Source organism: Sander vitreus, chromosome 16 (assembly GCF_031162955.1).
Source record: "Sander vitreus isolate 19-12246 chromosome 16, sanVit1, whole genome shotgun sequence".
Classification (NCBI taxonomy): Eukaryota; Metazoa; Chordata; class Actinopteri; order Perciformes; family Percidae; genus Sander; species Sander vitreus.
The window spans coordinates 13,258,493-13,281,720 of NC_135870.1; the positions used below are offsets into that span (position 1 = coordinate 13,258,493).

Below are 23,228 nucleotides of genomic sequence, written 5' to 3' on the forward strand. Positions count from 1 at the left end.
AGGGTGATTTCTCAGCAGCATATTAACAGAAAAGAAGTAATTACATTATAACAGAAATATCCGCCAAGGTTATTGTATACTGTACATCTATTGTATTGATTTTCTTTCGAGTACTCTTCCTGTACCTATTTTGTATCTGTGTACAGCTTTCAATTTATGGTAGTAGTATTTATATTTTCATTTACTCTGTTTTTAACCCCATTTGAATTTGTATCTGGTCTGTGATCAATTAAGTGTTATCTTATCCATATGTGCATGAAGCTTTGTTTGAACAAAAAATTAAATCTGTTGACCATGTGTATTGAATTCAGATGCCTTTGGTGAAAAATATAATGTATTATTACATCTCTACTCTCTACCTCATGATTATATTTACAGTTATCCTAACCATTTTCAGATTTATATTATTTAGACCACACACGCATTCATTGGCGGTTTGTTCATAGGGTCCCATTAGATAGTGGTTTAGACCCGTTTTTCCCACTAGAGGGTGGTCATGATGTTTTAGTGAACACAACTCTCTTGCTGGTCCCGGAGTACTTGTAAAATCACACAATCTTAAAACACAAAATTGTTGACTTTTCCTTTGAACCTACAAAAAAATACATATATTTTTTAATCTATTTTGGTCTTTTCACTGCTGACCTTAAAGACCGAAGCAGTGGAGGGAAACATACATTTGGTTACAAAATCCAGCCGCTGGATATAGTTTGCTTGGTTCCTTGTATTCAGAACTTGTTTTACCGATAAGTATAACTCTGATTTAAAGTCTCGAACCTTCAGGTGCAGTTAGCTTACAGGCAAACGGAATGTAACATAACCGCTTTTTCTGTCAAACTGTAGAAACATGGCATCCCTGTGCCTGTCACTCCTCGGGCACCATGGAGCATGGATGCTAACCTCATGCATATAAGGTGGGTAGGACTGGTGTGATACACCTTGTTTAGTTCCCGTTTCAATGTTTTATTATAATTATGAATTATTTATTTTTATGAAAATTAAATAGACTAATTTTCGCAATTCTTCACAGTTATGAGTCTGGCATCCTGGAGAATCCCAAGGTAATACCCATTCCCAATGGCATGTCTACAAATTCCTGAACATAAAAGGTCCTACTTTTAGTTATTCCTTTGTCCTCCTTTTGGCCCCTTTAGATTGTGATGTCCTGATATACTACTTAATGAAACTGACACATTTATATTAACTACAGATATAATGTGTATACTGTACAGAGAACGCGGTTATGAAAAGCACTGATTAAATACCAAGAAAGTTACTCGTCTTAAATAACATTCTTCTTTCACACAAATGTATGTTAACTGACAATACTGACTTTTTAATCAAAATACTTATTATATTATAAAATATTTTTATATTTTATAACATATTTAAAAAAATCTTGCACTGACACCGTGATTCAAGAAACTGTAAAACTGAACTGGAGACATTTGTACAGTTGAACAGTTTTATGTCTTGAGATTCTACAAAAACATCTGGACAGTCAATGTCATCTTCAGATACTTCAGTACCTGTTTTTAAAATATTTTGTACTACTTCATTATGATGTAATCTAGTGCTAAAATGAATAGAACAATCAGAAACTAAATTACAAAAACATTTGTCATCCCATTTACTTTGGAGTACAGTAAATAATCTCCTTTGTCCTCACACACACATAATGTCGCTGTCATTTCCACAACAGCAGATCTTTTTTTTTTTGACAGTTAAAGTGCATCATTCACTTGGAGTGACCATAAAAATAACATGGCAGTAAGGCTACTGTCCCTCCTGCTGACCCATGCCAGCCCTGCCAGAGACAAAACACAGTTCACTCTCCCACAGTGCCATTGGTAAGACACAGTTTGATCTCTGCTGGGGTCAGAGGTCAAAGCAGTACATGCAGGTTGCCCCCGGTGACCCCCAAAGCTCCCATCCCTTGGTCGCTGTGTCTGTGTCTCTGTCTCTCCTCACCCCGGGTCCTCGCCGGGCCCTGGGAAGAGCCTGGGACACACAGACACTGACTTGTCGTCAGCAACGCTTCGACTAATTCCCGATTTCATGGGAGCCGGGGAGGGGGAAGGGTTAGGGCGTTGCACCCAGCTGGGGCCTCCTGAGTTCCAGCCCCAACTCCTCGGGACCTCATTGTTCCACTGGTTGCGCCGCCGCGGGCTGCGACGTGGGAGGGGAGCCATTTCATCGTGACACCGTGACACCAAAATGTCACCAGTAACAGTAAAGTACAAAGGCAGCGCACCAGACAGATGAGTCCCCAATGGATGGGGTATCGCAAGGAGGCGAGGGGTCCCGCGTTGCTGGAGTGGAGATGCAGGGCCACTGTAACTCACAGAACTCTATTTCTCTCACTCTTTCTCTGTCCCCTTCCCACCCCTCCACTGGCTCTTTAGTGGTCGGCCTGTGGAGAAATGTTTTGAAAAGAATGAGGCGAACCGGCTCAATAGCATAGCGATGTATGATGACAGTATTGTGTAACTGATTTCATTCAGGGGTTTTGTGTTGGACCATTTACTCCAATATTGAATCGATTAATGACATTAAATACAATGAAATATTTATGGTGCAGTGGTCCAGAGTGGTAAAAGGATTTGAATCCATTACCCAGGGCACGGAATGATATTTTGAACTTTGAACAAGCTGTGATTGAGTAATTTTCAGTAGCCACAACCTCTGGCAATTGGACTTTTTCAAAGTACTGTTTGTTAATTACGGTCAGAGTAAACCTCACAACAACATCACAATATCTAAATATTATTCCTAGGTTAAACATTCATGTAAACCAAACCAGTGCAACAACAGCAAAGTGAGATTCCCACCCAAATGCTTGAACCATCATGACAGATTCTGATCGACCTAGAGGGTCATCTGAAAGAGGTCATCTTGTTCTAAGTATCTCCTCTGTGTATCAGCCTCTCTCTCTCTCCTCCAGTTACAGCCCTCAAGGCTCAGGGCGGACCTCAACTATTCAAACCCTACAACGCCCCCCACATGTGGTACAAAAGCCCCTCTCTGCTCAACACAGTCAGATTAGGAAATGTCCAAATGGCCGCTCATATGTTCTCCTGTAGATAAGAGTCAGCAGAGTTCAGGTTACTCTATGATTAACATGGTATCCTTCCTGATAACCCCAAACCATCTTGCCTGTAGCACAATGGCCTGGTGATTTTCACAATTTACTCACCTCCATCTGGCAGCATTAACCTATGTGAAGACATGCGCCCAGGACAACTTCAGTTATCTGTTATGTTAATACAGTCAGAGTTAATGATATTAGCAGGCACCTGACTGCATTGAGCTGTCGTTAAGTTGAACAAATTATGTTTCAAAATTAGGTTCTGGTTTTGTTGGCATGGGTTGGGAAAAAAACAAACTCATAAACATTTCCATCAGGTTATTTAATCTATACATGTGGCTCAATAGAATTTCCAGAAAATTTTTCATATTAGGATATATACCCGGCATTGGAATGGAACATTGTATATACTATCAGAGGATTTTAACCATATTCCCCACCCATAGTTGGCATTAACAGATCAGATTTGCTGTGTTGTGGCATTCTTCAGATTTAATCAGCATTATGCCAATATTAAGATGGCTCCACACTCTCATTCCCACTAACTCCAGGGCCCAGCCTAAGGCAGCCTGACACTCGTCCTGAGTCATTAAAACATCACCTCAGTCTTAATTATAGCTTGTGTCAGTGAGCTTCCTCGGGCCCACTGCGCTCTTTGATCACGGAGCTGATAGGCCCCTGCTCGTGTTGACCAGGAGTAAAGGAGCGTGACGCCAAGCCTCCGCTCACCTAGAGGAAATGAAACCTTGTTTTCTGCTGGTCGCATGGCTGGCTGGAAAGATGGATGGACAGAAGACTGCCTGTAGGGGAAGGAAGTGGGCTTGTAGGTGTATGTATGTATTTGTGCTTTGAAGCAAAGAGGTCAGCGTTTGTCATGTGCCTTGGCTGCCCTCAGGTCTGATTGGTCTGACCTGTAATATTTAGCGAGTGCTCCCTGCGTCCATCTCAGCATCACTATAGCTTTGCCTCCATGTAGAAGTGCCTGTTGTCCTCATTAAATTCAGCTGAAGCCCTAACATTAACCCAAACAGCCTGGGTGTTACGAATATACATATCTCTTAAGCACATCACGTGTATATTGTTTTATTCTTGTCTCAATTTGTCATGTTTGCATTTTAAAGAGAAGGACAGACTTGAAACGTGGTGATTTAAGCGTCATTTCCAACCCATTGCGCCAAAGATGTTTTTACCATCCTCTTCTATCTTCCTCTCAACTCTCCCCTCCTTTCCTCCCCCTCTCCCTCCTGCCACCTCTGCCTCTTTTGGCTCTGTTGGCTTCGATTGAAAACCAATGAGGCAACTAATATGTGGAAAGATAGAAATTTACTTGCTTTAAGTTCATGCGTCAGCCTTCTTCTTTGCTGTATGGGCCACGTTTAGCACAACAATATGGTAGAAGCAAAGACTGCCAAAGGAGCTCCTCTGTGCTACATGATGGTACGCTTCATGCCCCATTTCCCACCAATACCCCCGGCCCCCGCCTTCTCTGTCTCTACCTTTTCCACTCTTTCAGGGCCATGGCTTTGGGACAGGTCCACCTGCAGGGGGTTTGAATTGAAATGCATTGATCTCTCGCTCACTGGAAACAAGCCTGTTCCCCTCACTTTTCCTTTTTTCTTTGTACCCATTTGAGCTCTCATGGTTGGAGCATGCATGAGTTTTTAAGCATTCCTCATGAATGTTTATACATTTTAAACGTGTTTTTAATTCATCAGATGGAAATTGTTCTTAATTGAGGCCTTTCTCTAAGCCTTAGTTAAACACTTTTGTTGTTTTATAGGCAATTAACACTCACACAGGAAACTCGGGTAGTTAATTAAATTCGTCCCGCACCAGAAATTTAAATATGTATTTATCCTAAGCTAAAGTACTTTAATCTGTTTTGGCAGAAAGACTAAATCTGGAGCTGCTTGTTTAATTAATGCATAACATGTCAAAAACTATACAAGTAATGTATAAACACTGTTTTAAGTTTTCCCACAAGTTGGCAACCCATACAGCCAATGGCTCATATGCGCTATACTGTGTTTTATGTGAAGGTTGATTTGTTTACAACCAGCATATAACACCACAGGAACCATAGACTTTCACATTATCCAGTATTTAAAATTCAGTCCCCCCTCAAAGAGTATGCATTGAAAGGCTTTTTAGGGTAGTCATTTCGCCCCTCTCCTGCTCTCATTTGGCATCTTTCAGGGCACTGAGGCAGAAAATAAAGGAGACGAAGACGGGCGCCTTCCCAGTCAATTTTGGTGTTTAGTTAAAAGGAAGGAAAGTGATTGCGTTGCTCGTTTTCTCCTCACTTGACAGGCGATGAGCGGATGCCGATTAGTTATTGTATGATGATTTAGTGTCTGGTAAAGCTTTCCATTTAAATGCACCCAGTAGTTATTTTGCATAGTTCCCCTGCAATTTGCCTCAGCTCAGGAGACATTGGCCATCGTCTTGTCCTAATGCTGTGTAATTGTTGGAGGGCCACATCGCTGGGCAGACATGTCAGACCGCCACGCTCTTTTAGGTCCCAACCATGACTTACTGAAATTGTTCCCGGCTCCCACCAACTGGAAAACCGACAAGCGTCTGTCACCCAGGACAACTTTAGTGGATTTAGGGTGTGGACTTTGTTGTGTGATGCCCATTTAGCAAAATTCTTCTTTTGAAAATAGAAATAGAAGGAGAATGGTCACTCAGAAAATCAAAACTGGAAGATTAGAGGAAGTGAAGACAGGTAGGGACGCACAGCAGACGCATGATAGAATCGGAAGATCTGAAAGTTTTACAGACAGGCAGAATATTATTGAGGACATTGTGTTGCTCAAAAAGGTTCTGTCATAGTATCAGGTGTTTTTTGACTTGTCAAGTGTTCACTATTCTTGGGGATGTGAGTAATTTCTTTCTTTTGCCCTTTCCCACTCTCCTGGCTGCATCCAACTTTTCCCCGCCTTCCCCTATGGTGAGGGGCTATGCAGGAAAAATGAAACCAAATAGAGGAGAAAAATGGAACATTGATTATTTTTTTCCTCTTTTTTTTATCTTCACTCAACTCCTGATGGTGTTTTCAGGTTTCTCCTTTTTCACGCATCATCCTCTCTTTTCTTCTCCCACGCCGTATCTCGAGTTGTCCTTTATCGCCTCGCACAATAGTCTCCCCATCCGCAGTATTGTTGTTTGATGAGGTCTCAGAAGGTCCTGGTTATTCATCAAGAGGAATAGAAATAGAGAGTGAGTGCATGTTTTTATGTTTTTCAGAGCCATGCTCCGGCTGACCTGTACCAAATGACCAAGAACCCAGAAGATTCTCCCAACACCCCTGACGTACTGGAGATAGAGTTCAGAAACGGTTTGTGCTTGCAACATGTGTCACCTGTTGATTTCTCTGTCAGTGTTCTTTTTTTTTTTTATAGTTTCTAAAACCTCCATGACCAAAAAGTTAGGAGTTACGTTATGAAAGCTCGGAACTGACATTATTAATTTGATTTAATGGAAATTCAGTCAAATAATTTAAAATAATTTAAATTTAATTTTAATTATTTAAAAAACACATTTGTGGCTGGGTTTGCTCAGTGGTAGAGCAGGCGCACAAATATTTAGAGGTTTATGCCTCGACGCAGAGGTCCAGGGTTGGAGTCCGACCTGTGACGATTTCCTGCACGTCTTCCCCCCCTCTCTCCCCCCTTTCTCACTGTCCTGTCCATCAAAGGCGGAAAAGCCCAAAAAATAATCTTAAAAAAAACAAAAGGGAAACATCTGGCTTATAATTGGTCTTACCTGTCATATTTTAAATTGATTTGGTATTTGTCTGTTGAATGCAACCTGGTCTCTTGCATTTGAGGTTCATTTATATCATACAAAATTTGCACTTAATTTGAAAAATGTCAGGACTTTCCCAGGCTTGGTTTCTAAAATCTGTCTCCATCAAAAACCAATTGGATGCAAATCTTTTGTTGTATAATCGTGTGCACACACACTGGAAAATAAGTTTGTTAGTTTGCATGATTTTTATTGAATTATATCAGTTCTGAACTTCTATAATGTATCAGTAAGAGATAGTGTTTGTCCTTCATGTTACTTAACATTGATGGTTATCGCCGCAGGGCTACAGCTCTCACGCTGACCCGGTTGCACTTTATCACCATTCCTGACCACCCAGACTTATCCTTAACCCTTCACAGCATTACTTGGTCCAAAGCTGCCATGTTTGGCCCGGGGGCACACACACAGGCCGGAAGCATTAAGCCCATCTAATACACCAAGCCCTGAGGGGCCAGAGAAACGCTCATTAGATATATTGCCATGAGGGCCAAGCTGAATAGTGGAAAGTGTCACATGTTTGCGTAAAGAGAAAATGGCAAGAAACATCCATGCCTGGGGCAAATGGCACTGAGGTCTCTTCATCCCTGGTCACTGGTGGAGGCTGCAGAGCACTAACATCAATCGGCTGAGAGACACTAGCTCCTCTGATCACATGGGCTTGATGGGCAGCTTTATGAGCTAATATAGTAATATAAGGGAAGTTCAGAAGGTTGGCAGAAGATTTGGAGGGAATATTTGTGACCACTTAAGCTGATAAAATGCCATTTGGTAGTCAACATGTATCTGCACTGACATGGTGTCCTAAACATTTTCTTAGGGAAACGGGTAAAGTATTACCAGTTTCCCAAAGAAAATGTTTAACTATAAAACAAGTAGGTTGGTGTCAAGTCAGCTGGAGAAGAGATATGCTTTTGTAAAACAGTGATGCAGTAGTAAAGCCCAGTCTGGTTTCGCGGGTTCTTTGCAGGCCTGCGCTCCGTTTTCACACACATTCTCTGTGCCTTTATTGAGCACCCTATGACAAAAGCTGTTTTAGCTGTCCACACAAAGGCCCGAGCCTACTCCTCCCTGTGAGCACAAGATCAGCACAAGAATGTTTCATTTCAGTCCCCCTCCCACCTTTTTATCCCTGCCTTTCTCACCAAAGTTTTCTCACTGATTAAAAAAGAATATTTAACGACAGGAACCTTTTCCCCCGTCAAACACTCCATTCCCCAATTCTCTCCCTTTTTTTTTTTAAGAAAAAAAAAATGTCATCCCTCCCTCCTTTCATGCCAAAGAAGTGGAGAGGAAAAAGAGACAGAGAGGAAAAATGTAAAGCAGTAATTTTTCCTACAACTGTGTCTATGCTCCCATTGTCTGCACTGTTAGGCTGCGAAAAACTGAAGAAAAGGATCACGGAGAGAAAAAGACCCCCGAGTGAATGATAGAACCCGCATGATGGAGAGAGCGAGGAAAAAGAGAGCACAGGAATGAAATGCCAGCCCCTACACTCCCACGTTCAGACACTTAATTTATTTGAACTTTTAATCTAATTATTAGGTATCTGGGAGGGGGCACAGTTTTAATAATGCACCATCCACACTGCCCTCTCCTGCACAGGGAGGTACATTTTCTTCCTCCATGGGAGCCACCACGATTCCCGCGATATGAGAATGAGCCATCAACAAAGCCCTTGTCTAAAAAAATTTGTCAAGTCCTTCACGTGTCATTCCTATGAAGGCTTTGTAAACGCTGGTTGAAAGGCAAATAGAAGTGCTGCTCTTCTCTTCAAAACTATGTGACTGACAACTGCAAGCATGCTAAAGTATGTATAGGACTGAGCGCTGGATGGATGGAGAGTGAATATCAGCAGATCTTTTCTAATTTCCTCTCCTTGTATTGTGTAGTCTGCAAATGTTTGTAATAAGTTGTAATAAGCAGGTCCATGACAGTGATTGATGTGTACTTGGTTTAAGTGGCTCTAAAGAGGAAGTGTGTGGAGTCAGCATGGGTGTTTTTTTTTTTTTTTTTATTTCGTGTGTGTGTGTGATTTTATTGCATACTTGCGTAAAAAGGTTGGAACATGATTATGTTAAGTACATTTATTTACATGGTGAGAGAATTTTAATTTTATATAGAAAAATTGTTATATCTAATGTATTATGATTACTTGATGTCATACTTTAATAGTTTTAATTGTAATATTGAAGTAAACCAACTAGCCTTGCCTACTGTGTGTGTGTGTGTGTGTGTGTGTAATCTGAAAGTGGTTTTGTCTCCTGCACATGCGCATGAACTCACACTCAGTGGCACAAAAAAAATCTCAGCGCTAAAGAGCGTATGGATAACAAAGCTGCGCGTGTAATTGAATTAGGAAAAGGCCTGCCCACGATTTCACAGCTTTCAAATGAGCAGGGCCTTTGAATTTATTAGCCCTTCTCACCACCTCCTTTTGTAATGGTATTTACTTTTAGCTGACAACTATTGATTTTAGTGACTGTGATAATTAGCGCTTATCAGCAGATTTGATCACTTTATTTTTTTGTGAGAGAATTTTGTCAGTTGTAGTGAATCTTTTTATTACTTTTTGAAAAGCTATATCCCAAAACTGTTGATTTAACTGTGTAAAGGTTACATTTGTACTCATTGATCTTTATGTGCTATGAGATCAATTCTCTGATCTTGGTGAAAATCGCTTTGGTCTATGCTGCTGCTACTACTACTACTACTACTACTAGAAGGTATTTTCTCTCCACATCAGGTACCAATAAGGTGAAAGATATCACATATCCAAAAATAATTTTGACTTAATGCATGACACTGACAGCTATTCAAGTAATGCTCATTTTAAGAATTTTTTTTCCCTTTTAGGAGTGCCTGTAAAGGTGACCAATGAGAAGGAAGGCAAATCCAAGGATTCACCACTGGAAATCTTCTCATACCTCAATGAGATTGGGTAAGCATTTTTTTTAATGTCTATAAAGCATTTACTGAAAAGTCCTTTTTACTTTCCCTATATGATTTGTTAGGTATCAAGTGTAAGGAAGCCTCTCTATTAGATTAGTATGCAAGTTTCCCGCGTTTGTTAAGTTCACCACCTCTGGAATGACGTTTGTCTGTCACTGCTGGCCTGGGATCAGATCCCACCAGAGCTTTCCCTCCTCTGTCTCCTCTACTCTTTCTCCCTCTCTGCGTTCCGACTGTCCGAATAACTGGAAAGTACTGAAGGTGAGCCGATTTGATTCTACAGAAAAATCTCCTACCGCTTTGAGCTTTGTGTTGCCCATGATGATTTTTCTCAAGCTTCTTCATTACATGCATCACAAACTAGTTTGTAACATTGGTAGATCTGAATTAATGCCATGGGTTTAATGTCCATTTTCAGGGGAAAGTAAAATTGATTTTCAGCTTTGTTAGTACGTTTCATTCATCATCTCCTCTCCTTCAATATTATATTTTGAATGTGTGTAGAAGATGCCTCAGCTACTTCTAAGGCTGACTTTACCAATGATGCTCACAGGTCTGTGGAAAAATCATGAGGAGACATATTGTAACGAGGGTGTGAATTCTTTCCTGCTGCTGCTTTATTAATTGGAATGTTTAATTATGTATTGTTTATTAACAGATGATCATGTTTTTGACTAGCCAGACAATTAAGAATTTACTTAAAGGCTCTTTATGTGGGCTAATCTAACTCAAGGTAAAATGAATTTATGAGTGTGTGTCCACTTAATAGTTGCCTGGCTCTCCCTGTCTTTCTCGTAGTGGAAAGCATGGCGTTGGCCGGATTGACATTGTAGAGAACCGTTTCATCGGCATGAAGTCTAGAGGTAACAAATTAAAATTATATCTGTTTTTATCTGTCCTTGTTATGACATTTTGTACCAAATTAGTCTGACAGGCTTCCTCACTCACATGAACAGTGATATGCACTGTGAATGCACTGAGATGGACATATTTGCACTTACTTTAAAACACGTCTCAATATTTTAATTTTACATCCATTCAAAAGCTTTTCTTTCAGTATCCAGGGCTTTCATGCAAATTGCAGTTATTTTACGTGAGTGCTTTTTGTCACACTTGCTATTCCGCTTCCATAAAAGCGGGCTGGGTGACAAAAACACTCTCCTCAAAGAAAATGTTTTCCTCTGGTTCACCTGGAATCATAAGCACTGAAGTTCCATTCTCTTATGTATGCACACACGTACAGAAAACACACGCACTGCGAACAAGATAGCGGCGTGCACACTTCACTGGATACACACAAATACACAGTCGATCACATATGTGCACATGCAGTGGCACCAGGATGTTTTTGTCTCTTTATCTTTGGTATCAACAGGCAACTTGAAAAGCTCCTTTGTTAGGTCTCTACATATGTTACTGCAGCTAACGTACAAGGGCAGTGAGCTGTCTTGGCCTTGTATGACACACACACACACACACACACGGACACACACACACACACAGACACATACACACACCCCTTTTCCCCCATATGTGCTATGATTGGCAAATTGACTGACCAACAGACTTGTAGCTGTGGTGCAACTTGGCAGGTGGAAATTGGAAAATGGGAAGCCCACTTTTCTCTCCCCTCGACTGAACAAAAGATCAAAGCTTTTTCCTCCACTGAAGCAATAGAGAGAGGAAGAGAAGAGGTGGAGCACAAGGTGTCCAATTGGTTGAATAACTACCATCAAGTGTACATGTTGGTCTTCTCTGGACTGGCAGGTCGTGTTAGCACAATGGATGATGGGAGGGACTGAATGGGCACATGTCATACCTATTTGTGTTGGGTCATATTTATTTGTGTGGGGTCAGGGAGGCGTGGGGGATTGAAATGGTTTGTCAATAATGTTGTCACTGTGCTACAAAACATTCAACAGCCTGTATGCCAGAGTAACATTTCCCACCTGTCACAGTGCTGTCAAGCCTCTGACCCATGCACTGGAACTGGCGTTAGCTGAGGTGCACCTATGAAAAGCCGTCGGAAATGGCTATATCTTTCGATAATGAACAGACTGCCTCATGTCCATTCCTTGCTGCTCTTAAACTCTAAGACAGAGGCACTAAAACAATTGTCACAAGTTTGGGAAGCATTTTTTGTGTATTTATTGGAATTATGTATACAGAAATGTCCCTCCAATCAATAGCAAAGTGTTTCTATGGTCAAATATACTCCTATCCATCTTAAGACATTTATCTGCTTTTATTTGCATGTGTTGCCTGTTTATGCTGCACGGTTTGCCCAAAGGGTTAAAGCTCAGCTCAGGAAGAATTAATTCCTGACCTAAACCCCTTCATGCCTGCAGCATGGTTAGCATACCTGCAGGAACCATATAAAAGATTAAAACTTCAAAAACCACTGGGGGTGTTGTCTCTATAAGCTTAACTAAACTGCCACTGTTAGAGCTTACCCAGATAGCGTTTCATTGTTTGCTCCTCTCTGATAAGCTAGCTCTCTTTTGGAGCACTTAAGCCAAGTTGTGTTGGAGGGCAGTTTTAACTTATTTATCTGATAGAGCCAGCGGAAATGTCCCTACGTGCCCTCTGTGGCCCTGGATCACCAAAAAGCCACAAGCCGTTCTAGCTCAGGTGGCAGCCTTTTGAGGCTTTAAACAATTAGCAGCATTGCTAAGCTCCGTTTTTGGCCGCAAGCACAAAGTAAGTGCGCTCCACTGCTCACCAGATTGGAAGAGATTAAATAGCGTTCATCTGTTAAATCTCAGAAAAGAGTTTGGGAGTTAGAACACCAAGTACATTGTGGAATTTGGCAGCCTGGTGTTGGCTTTAGTGAAGGATATGTTGGGCAGTTTGGTACCACAGCTTAAATAAAAAAAACAAAAACTGAGTATCATTCAAATTGACACATTATGTGAGGAACCATGTATTGGATGGGGAAACAACACTCAGTTTTTCACAATTTCAGCTCACACAAAAATGTCATTGATAAAGCTCCTATTTCTGTTGTCAAATCTGTCTGGTAGCATTTTCCCTGCCCTCCTTTTGTTTTAGCTGACATTTGAGTGACAGCTTCACTTCTCCTGTCATCTACCTCATCTTTTCTCCCCTCACCCCTCCCTCTCTGTCCGGAGGGGGTAAATTGCAGGGTAGGCAGAGCCCTGGTCCAGTCTCCAGGCTGGCAGGGGCCTCCTACCCTGTCATTTACCCAGGACAGGCTCATCCATGTTTTGTGAGCACTGTGAAGGCCTGTCTGTCAGACGGCTGATGGCTAATAGAGCCGTTTGCTTGTAGGTAGTTCAGATGAACAGGGCTTGTAGTTTATGTTCCTATGAATGGCCTCTGATGAGGATGATGAAAGTTGTGATAAAATTAAGGGATGTATTGTAAACAATTGTGTACTATCTCAGTCTTTTTGACCACAATTTCTATCATTTGGGTCTCAAAAAGGTTGTAGACTATATTAAACCATGAGAATGACAAGATATTAATGTTGAATATTTGACATAGACATTATACAATGTGGAATTCGGTGCCTATTGCTCTGTTAATTCCTGTTCAAAAACTTGCTTGTCTGCTGTTGTGCAAATATTTATTTATTTTTTTCTGTGTTTTTCAGGGATATATGAAACCCCAGGAGGCACAATTCTGTTGAAGGCCCATTTAGACATTGAGACCTTTACCATGGACAAAGAAGTACGTCGGATCAAACAGGGACTGGGTATCAAGTTCTCTGAACTCGTCTACAACGGTAAATCCCTAAAATACATAATATTTATGATATGGTGTCACTAATATCACTTATATATTGTCTTTCACTCCCTTTTAATTCCTAGCATATTGCTTAGTCATATTTTAAAGCCAGACATGTCATATATTGATTTAAGGTAATTCTACTTAGAAGTACTATGATTTGACATTACACATTGCTTCAAATGAAGGGATCTGTATCAAGATTGATTGTTTATGTTATTTGATTATGTACAAAAAAAAAAATTCTGATTTGTTTTAAATCTCCCAATAATCACTATGTCTCAAAAATCCAGTATGAGTCAGGTGTGTCTGTCTGTGTGTGTGTGTGTGTGTGTGTGTGTGTTTGTTTCTTGGCTCAGGTGTCTTAATCATCCCTTCTGCTCAGTCGCCAATCCCCTGCACCTTTATCCACATAATAGGATCAGTGCCATTAGAGACCGACTACTAGGCCATTTCAGTTATACCCTCCAGAGACAGGAAGCAAACGCACACAAAGGTGCTACTTTCAGAATAAGCAGTGCAGAGATTAAACCTATTGTGACTTTAAATCATTAATAACTGCAGATAGATAGCAGACGGCTGGCAGTGGGGCTTATGTTAACAATCCACCTGTCCTGCATCTGCCTTGCATTAATACGTCAGTATTTACCCAAATAAGTTGTCATGAGATAATTTGCAGCAATTAGGCGTAGTGCAGTACAAATGCAGCAAGAATGTTAGCTACATGCATATCAGTGGTCAATTAATAATTAATAATTCATTTTTAATGAAAAAATTTAAAAATAAATTTTGAGAACGTATTAATGGTTTATGTGATTTTAGTCAAATAAAAGCACCAAACATTTGCAACACACCTCAATGCAAGCCAGGAAAAGCAAGCAAATATCTGCTTACTTTTCCTAGTTTCATGTCATTGTAAAATTTTAAATATTTTAACACTTTAATAATTTAAAGTGAGCAGTTTAAAAACATAACTTTAGGATAAAAGGTATTGGTCATTATTCTTTGAAATAAATAGACCAAATGATGATTGATAATGAAATTATTATTACTGAAATATCCCCAAATAACCACCAAACAGAGACACTCGCTTGTCATGTTGGACACCTTGTGCTAATCCAGAGGCAATGAAAGCAGGGAAGGATTGTGTCTTTGAACATGGCCAGACGAGGAGGTGGAGGTCAGCCGCTGATGAGAGAAGGACCCCTGCTGAGTGGGGCGTGTCTGACCTCTGAACATACACACACATCCCTCGCCCATCTGTCTCAGAGATTGACGGGCCAGGTCAGCAAAATGAGACAAAAGAAAGGGGTGTATGAACTTCACCTGGAACAGAAATTAGACCAAAGCGCAGACAGTTTTAACTCATGAAAGAGGGAAGTGTGGGCATCACACACACACACACACACACACACACACACACACACACACACACACACACACCCCTGTGCACCCTGCTGCTAATAGAGGATATGCAGAGGAGGAGCCTCTTTCTCCACTTGTCCATCTTGTATATGTTTTTTTGCCATTGTCCAATTGATTATATTCATTCATATATATTAAAAACAAACCTTTACATCCATACTTTATGGTAATATGTTGCTGTTTCCTTAGGTTTCTGGTACAGTCCAGAGTGCGATTTTGTGCGACACTGCATAGCCAAGTCACAGGATAATGTGGAGGGTAAAGTGCAGCTGTCTGTCTTCAAGGGGCAGGTCTACATCCTGGGACGAGAGTCACCCAAGTCCCTTTACAATGAAGAGTTGGTCAGGTAAGTGAGGACAGAATAAATTTGTGTGTGTATATGTGTGGCTGTGCTTATAAAACAGAAGAAGCCATGTCTCAGTGAATCAAAGTGTGTGCTTGTTCTGACTTGACAGCTGTGTTTGGCTGCTCTGGGCACAGTGCAGCTATTCCACATGTTCACCAGCTAGCCTGTTGTTAGGTCAGCTCGCCCAAGTTCTCTTATGACCTCCACATCAACATACTAAACCGACCCTGGCTCACAAAGACATCAGAGAAGTGTCAAGCTCATTACCTGGAGGGCACACCCGACCCCAACCCCTCCTACTGCACCCCTGTGGCCTCTTAGCCGCGGTAACAGTGGGTTTGTTCAGGAGGCTGACCTCTGATGCCCTCTGGGCAGGCTCAGCACTGACCAAAGTGAAACCCCTCCATATGTCTCTCCATCTCCACTTCAGTCACACACACTCCAGTTGTACCCTAGAGTCAGAGAGCTAATGGTGTTTTCAGCCAGAGGAGAGAGGTGATTTTTACTGGGCTTTTAAGAGCAAAGTACCTAGCTGTCATGCTAGTTAAGCAGGTCGGAAAGAGGCAGACAAGGAACCATGTCTCACACAGTCAGCCATTTAATGTCTTAGGCTGGTTTGGCAAGTGAAAAAAAAAAAGCCAGAAAAAAACTATTTCAGTATTTTCTGCTACTGTACTCTCATTTAGCCTGTTTAAGCCATATTGTAAACTGCTGAGTCACAAATTACAACTCCTCCATCTTTCAACCAGTCAGTTGCTGAGAAACTCTCACTGATGAAGGCTTGTGTTCTCAGTTCAACACCTGACCTCATACACATTTCTTATCTGAGGCGACACACGAGTATGACAGAGTCCTCAAGGCCCCTGACAGATGGGCGCAGTGGTTCCTATTAAGGGAGCACCTAGCAAACGGGACCAATCGAAAACCATCACACATCAGTCTCAAATGTAGTCACAGTAACGCACAAGTTCATACCATGCTAATGGAGAATACTGTGTGACTGGAGAGTGGGTATTTTCAAATAACCACACCATTTTTATATAGACTCCCTATTCTAATTAACCCACATAGCCATACATACATGCAGATTATTTACTCAATTATTTGATTAATAATTTTTACTAATAAATATAAGAAAATTGTGACAAATGCCCGTTAACATCGAACAGGGTCCAACATGGTACAAGATACAAAAAAGGCATCAAATCCTTACATTTGAAATGCTGGAACCAACAAATCTTTTTGAAAAGATTGATAATGTAATATTTTCAGTTTAATTTTCTGTTGATCAACTAAATGATTAATCGACTAATTGTTTCAGCTTTACATGCATACACCGTACTCGGCCATGACTTTTCCTACTTGTTGGAGCAGTAAAGTAACTTTTATTAAAAAAAAGTTGTTCCAGCTGGAGCCTGACCTGATAATGGTTCACTTTAATCCAATATTGATATTTAAGTATAGAAAAAATCCATGATGTGATATAATCATTTGTTTTCCAAGAATTTTTTTTCCAAGGATTCTAGCAATTCATTTTGATATCCAAGGTGACAGTAACTGAAAATATCAGCAAATTTTAAGGATTTCTTTTTATAAATGAGAACAATACTTAAAGCCACACATAAATCAGAAATAAATTGAACTTGAATTAATCAACGAAAAATGTGTTTTTTTGCGCTAAATGTACGTAAAAGCATTTGTAAGATGTATTGTTTTTCTGTAACAAAACATGTATGAGTAGTACATGAGTATATTTTGATAAGCGATGTGTGGCCATAGTATAAATGGTATAATACACTGTTTTTTTTTTTTAAAGGGGGACATTGTGGATTAATAACACTTCTACAGTGCCTGTGTATGCATACTGTACATGCATGTACTGTACCTGACAGTGATACACCTGCAAACTGCAGTTTTTCACACACACACACACACACACACACACACACACACACACACACACGTATTTGCCACTACATGACGACCTGCCACAATTGCACACAGACACACACACGCAGACGGACCAGATTAGGCATGAAACCCCCGCTGACATCCTGTTGGCTCTCCACGGGCAACAGTAAACGGCGTCATTAACACAGTGGTAATACAGCCCGTCACCGCACCCATCTGAGACAGAAATGTCACCCTCCTCGCTGTCCGCTGGCTCCACTCTCAATTAGACTGCAGGGTTTCTTAAAGAAATACACAAAATATCACATCCTTGCGCACACACATATATTCTTTAAAGCCACTCACTCATAATGGTGTTCAGGTGCCGGGTAGGGAGCCTTGTATTGAGAGTTGATGATTTAGTTGTCGGTCTTTCTTTTTATAGTGTTCATCCTATCATTTGTTGGCAATTTCCTCTCTTGCTAAGTGCTTTTGAAGAATGAGTGCAAGCTGTACATTGGGAGTTGGGGGTGTCGTTGGGAGGAGAGGACTCGGTGAGGGAGTGTATTAAGCACGGCAGGTAGAAACTGCTGTAATTACACAGCACACAGACACTCTTTGTGATACATTCACACAGACGAGATGACAGCCTAAACAACATAGATCACGCAGTGGCACAAGTTATAGATTTACAGGTTTTTTTTTAAGCAGAAGTGGATAAACTGGAAGACAGAAAAATCAGATCAAAAAATTCTCTCGACTCTTAGCTCATAGTTGATATGATAGGATTGTTTCAAAATGGGATATGTTCATCTGTTTTCATTCTGCAATATTTATTCTGTTATTAAAGACAAACAATGCTAAAGAGGAGCATTCGAAAGAAAAATTGATCAGGACATTATTTCAAAAGAGCAGATTATCAATGATCCACTTATCCCAGTAATTGAGGCTCCATGTCTCGTATGTTTACCGCAATGATACCAAACATTTCAATCATTTTGTTAGCAGAATATCCTTATCCAACTTTTACCTTCAGTTCTTGGTTGCTCCCGAGCTATGTTTTCCTCCAACCTCGAATTTCAAGATTGTTCTCTGTTGACTCAACTGCCTGTTTCTTGACTCACTCCAGCATGGACGTGCAGGGAGACTACAACCCATGTGATGCCTCTGGATTCATCAGGATTAATGCTGTCAGGTTAGTCATTCCCAGCAGCTGTACAAAACGGTTAAAACTTGTCTATTACAGTGACTCATTCCACACTCATAGCCCTTATACCTACACTTTAAACTCCCATCGTATTCTTTGTCCTTCTTGTTCTCCTCTACAGATTAAGGGAACACCATCGTTTGCAGGGTTTCTCCGGCACCAACTCTGCCAAGAAATAACTATTGCAGTCCTGTGAACCATCTTTCTTTCTTTCTTTCTTTCTTTCTTTCTTTCTTTCTTTCTTCCCTCCTGTCTTTATGCCAAGCAGTAGTAGGTTTAGACTTTCTCCTTTCACTACCTTTTGCCTTACTCTTTTCTGTTAATTATATTCAAGGTATCTAGCACACTAGCAAGCAGACTCTTACCTGTAAAATTGTAACATTTCTTCAGTGGTGAAGAGTGGAGGAAGAAAAATCTACAAAATATAACAACATGCCAATAAAATAGTTTGAAACAGGTGTAGAGATGATTGTCAGCTATAGTGTGGGTGTGGATTAGTATGCATTTCTAAGTATTGTATTCACTGAGTTTGTCTTTGCATCAGTAGGTTGTTTGAACACAAATATTTAAACTAGGATTTCTTTGTTTCAAAAATAAAATGGGAGTGAATTGTGTTTTTTCTTCCTCGGCTCTTTTCTTTATTTATTACAGAAAATAATGAGCATTTATCATCCGTTCACATGCAAAGACTGAAGATACAAATCAGCCCTTGTCAGTTTGAATGTATTAGTGATTAATAGTTTCTTTGGCAGACAGCCTATTTATTAGCACCTGCCTGTTTAACTCTTGGGGCTGTACAGTCACTGCCCCGTGAAGATTTCAGGGCAGCGAGGACACTGGATCATATTTACAATATGTAGATGAAGCGGTAGCAGTGCACGGGTTTGGCACAGGCGAAAGGCAACATGGTGGCTCGCTGATAGCCACTGGAGCAGAAGCGATGAAGCCATTTCTAAGCTCAAATGGCACAAGTCAGATGGAAAGAAAACCAATTGGCCACATACGTATATTTTCCTGCACCACATGGGGTCTCCAGGCTTAGAGAACAGAGGGGAACCATTTTAAAAAGTATTGTCATTCATTATTATCATTTTTTTAAATAGAACAATCTGGTATGGATGAACATTAGTGCTCTGTTAAATCACTCACATATTGTCCTGAATTAAAAACATTTGTCTATCAGGAAATCTGTGACCATAAAGATGCACTTTAGGCTTTAATGCACACTAACATAAAGCAACAAAATCATTGTAACCTTGGATTTTAAATTGAAAGTACCAAAATCACAATTACATCAAGGCTACACAAATCAGTGATGAATGATGTATAGCGATTAGAAAGTATGTCAGCTTAGAAAGACGTCTGACAATCAGCATTTTTGTTCTTAAAAGCAACCAACGATGCAACAACCAAAGAGCTCAGATTCTAGATGCAGAATTGACACGTTTAAGTGGCAGGGCACACAGTCTCAAAAATCATGACCAAGGAAATTAGATTAAACAAACAAGCTATAACTTGTTGATAAGTGAGCTTTAGGGTTGCAGGTAGGCAGATTTTGTTACCTTTGGACAGAGCCAGGCTAGCTGTGTTCCCCCATTTTCAGTCTTTATACTAAGCTAGGCTAATGGACCCCTGGCTTCATATTTAACATACAGACATGAGAGTGGTATTGATCTTGTTGTCAAACTCTACACGAGAGAACAAAATATCAAACTACTCCTTTCATTTAAAATCATATTAATGTCCATGTTGTAAGAGCCATGAGTTCCTGTGCAGGATATATAAAGAATATGAGCCATCTTTTAAACTGTGGTGCAAACACTGCTCCATCATGACGGTTCTTATTTAGAGATTAATGCCACAATAATTTGAGTGTTTTTTTCTGAACAATTTTGAAGATTTTTAAGAAGGTTTTCACCTTCTTAATCTCTCAAACAAATGGAGACTTTTCTTGTCTTAATCTCATTGCCGAGTTCAGTGTGTCTACAACAGCAATTTCAGAGACGACGTGGCTGTGTTTGACGTTTGTATATTGTTAAATATTAAAAATGTTTTCCCTACAGTATGATCCATACTGCATCACCCTTCAGTCTGTAGGACACAGCAGCTGTTTGTGCCTGCACCACTGCCCGATCCCCACCACTGAAAGATGTCAGTTCTGTATTGAAGTGCTGGGTACAGTGTGGGCCTCAAGGTGGAGTCCACAGGCACTGGAGACCCCCCGCCAGGTCTAATGGGCAATGAGGGATCCTCGGACCCTTTCAGTCCCGCAAGAGCCCTTCAGCCCCCGCTCAATTACACGGCAGGCGTCTCAGTCTTTGCCTGGTCAATTACCAGCCAGCCCCTGCATTTACTGTCGTGCACACACAGGTTGCAAGATAATCAGTGTCCAAAATTGCCCGGTTAGAATGAAGCGCTGGATGGAGAGGTATTAAGATTAGTCAGTCAAGCTGAAGGGGAGGTAGGAGGGATGGGGACAGTTATCAATCTCAATCTGGCTTCAGTGGTTGCAGGGGGAGGATCATGGTGACCTTTCAACTTTGTTTCTGGAAAGATATGATCCGGAGAAATCTTTACTGATGTGATAGCTGTCTTGCACAATGTGTGTGTTTTGTTTTAGGAATAAAAAATGGTGTCTGTATGTGAGGTCCCCTTTGAGCTTGGTTTTATTTAAGCACAAACTTCTCTAATAAACAATCCTGGCTGTGCATGTATGTGCGCGCCTGGACACACATCCACTTACCCGCTCATCTACCACGTCTCATATTCCATCCACCTTCCCCTCCCTCCTACCTGTCTACCCAGCCAGCCAGGTATGAAAACTAGCTGACACCTGACCAAGGGAATTAATCATCCTTGACCCTGGACCAATTACCCCTCATTACCCACTCTGTGTCCACCTCTCAGGGGAGAGCCGTGTAACAATAGCGCAACATGAAAGTTGGCGTCGCAGGACCGAGCCCTAATGGACACTCCTGTGCGACCGTGTCTCCTCAGGAGTCCAGGTCGACTAACCTTCAAGTCCTTGTTACTCTCCAACAGCACATGTACAAAAGAGGCTATTGTTCAGGATCAGGGTCTATGACCTCTTGAGATGAAGTGCAGAGGGCCGCTGGCGGTGAGAGGGCAGCCATGCTGGAAATGGATAATTCAGGGTTTAAGAGAACAAAAAAGTGTAGAAACACTTGATTTTAAGAGGTTTGTTGCCACTTTCTAATAAGACACCCTTTCATAAATGGTTTATGTGTTGAAAGTAATAGCTTAATTTGGTAATAATGCAGTTAGAAATGTTGGTAATCGATGCACCTGGGTTTCTCACTTCCTTAGAAGACTTCAAGTCTGCAGCTTTAAATGTTAAGTCATTAATAAAGGGTTTACACGGATTCATCCATACAGCAGCTGTAGATGTTAAAGTTTTATCAGTACATGGATGGTGGTCTGGATTCTTCACAGGCCTTTTCTGGGAGTTCAGCCTATGCAATTTTTACAACCTGGCAACCCAAAATGTGTCTTAATGCTAATAATAATTACTGTTGGGTAAATACTAATAACTCTAATTTTCCCTCTGTGGCTTGCCAGTTCACTATCTGCTTTAAATCCCTATTACAAACACACTTCTGTAGGAAGTATGGGTTTCATTTGTTTTTTTGGTAGCTTTGCATTTTAATAAGTAAGCTTCTTTGTGATTTAATTCATTTTCATTTAGCTTTCTTAGCACATGTAGTACAAACTCAAAAATCCCTAATGTTGAAATTGCCAGGTTTTCCTCAGCAACAGTGATATTCATTTGTTGGGACAAAAAGAAAGAATTACCTGAACAAAGCACATCAGAATATTTTGTCATTCAATCTGTGCTCTTCAGCTACCTGTCTGTGTGGAAAAAGGCTCCCATGTACACTGACCTCTCCTCTTTAAAAACAAGAACAATGACCATGGGGGGGGGGGGGGGGTCCAGTGTGCTGTATTTGGGCTCTATTGTAATGTCAGTCCCCTGTCTCCAGATTTCCACATTTGTATTCAGCTTGTGCATAGAAAATTCAAACATACTACTTCAACGTATTCTAAATCCCACTGAAGTATCTGATCACTAGATTTATTTTTTTCTGTTCATAGCTTCCTTGTTTTATTTTTTTTATTACCATCACATCATATTTTATTGGTGTGATATCTCAATAAACTGTTAATTGCTCCTTTTTTTTGAACATTTCACTTAATGCTACTTTACTTAGCATGTAAGGGGTTAATAGACTGGTCCCCTGTGGTTTGTGCAAAAAGCTAATGGGCCTGGCAAAGATGATGAGGTCACTCTGACTGCTAAGAAATGGTGAGCAATTTACAGGCCAGGATACCATGCCAATAGTGTTGGCTTACTATTAATAAATTATTTACATTTATACTTTTTATATCAATGGGTAGCCGTAGATGGAGTCGGATAAATGGTAATGATCAATATGATGATCAGATTATATTTTCTGAACTAAAATATAAAAGTGTGAAGGATGTGAAGCTGATTAAACAAACTTTTCTTAATGTGGTAGCTGATGAAATTAGGTTAATGACTTTAATTAAAGTTAATTAATACAGTGTCTCCGATCACTGTGTGGGTATAAATGCCATTGATGTAATTGAACAGATCTGATTTGTCCTAATAGCTGAAATGTCTTCATTTAACTCTTGAAACTTGATCTCCTGCTACAACATGACGAGACCATCTGTGAGGAACCATCCAAATAAAGCAGGATACGCTTTGCCTTCCAGGC

General features: G+C 40.6%; 1 protein-coding gene across 3 annotated transcripts in view; it reads left to right on the forward strand.

The window, feature by feature from the left end:
- Positions 1-19,082, forward strand: part of ass1 (argininosuccinate synthase 1) — a 28,480-nt gene extending 9,398 nt beyond the window's left edge. The window contains exons 7-15 of one of the 3 annotated variants that reach the window (XM_078271236.1): positions 844-914; positions 1,031-1,061; positions 6,338-6,428; positions 9,755-9,839; positions 10,649-10,713; positions 13,467-13,598; positions 15,215-15,371; positions 18,391-18,456; positions 18,590-19,082. In XM_078271236.1, coding sequence (XP_078127362.1) covers positions 844-914; positions 1,031-1,061; positions 6,338-6,428; positions 9,755-9,839; positions 10,649-10,713; positions 13,467-13,598; positions 15,215-15,371; positions 18,391-18,456; positions 18,590-18,647 — 756 coding nt within the window. In that variant the 3' untranslated portion in view covers positions 18,648-19,082. Of the gene's footprint in view, positions 1-843; positions 915-1,030; positions 1,062-6,337; positions 6,429-9,754; positions 9,840-10,648; positions 10,714-13,466; positions 13,599-13,959; positions 14,642-14,681; positions 14,885-15,214; positions 15,372-18,390; positions 18,457-18,589 lie in introns of those variants that run through there. The other 2 variants (XR_013503201.1, XM_078271238.1) reach the window with 2 other exon arrangements.
- The last annotated feature ends 4,146 nt before the right edge of the window (positions 19,083-23,228 follow it).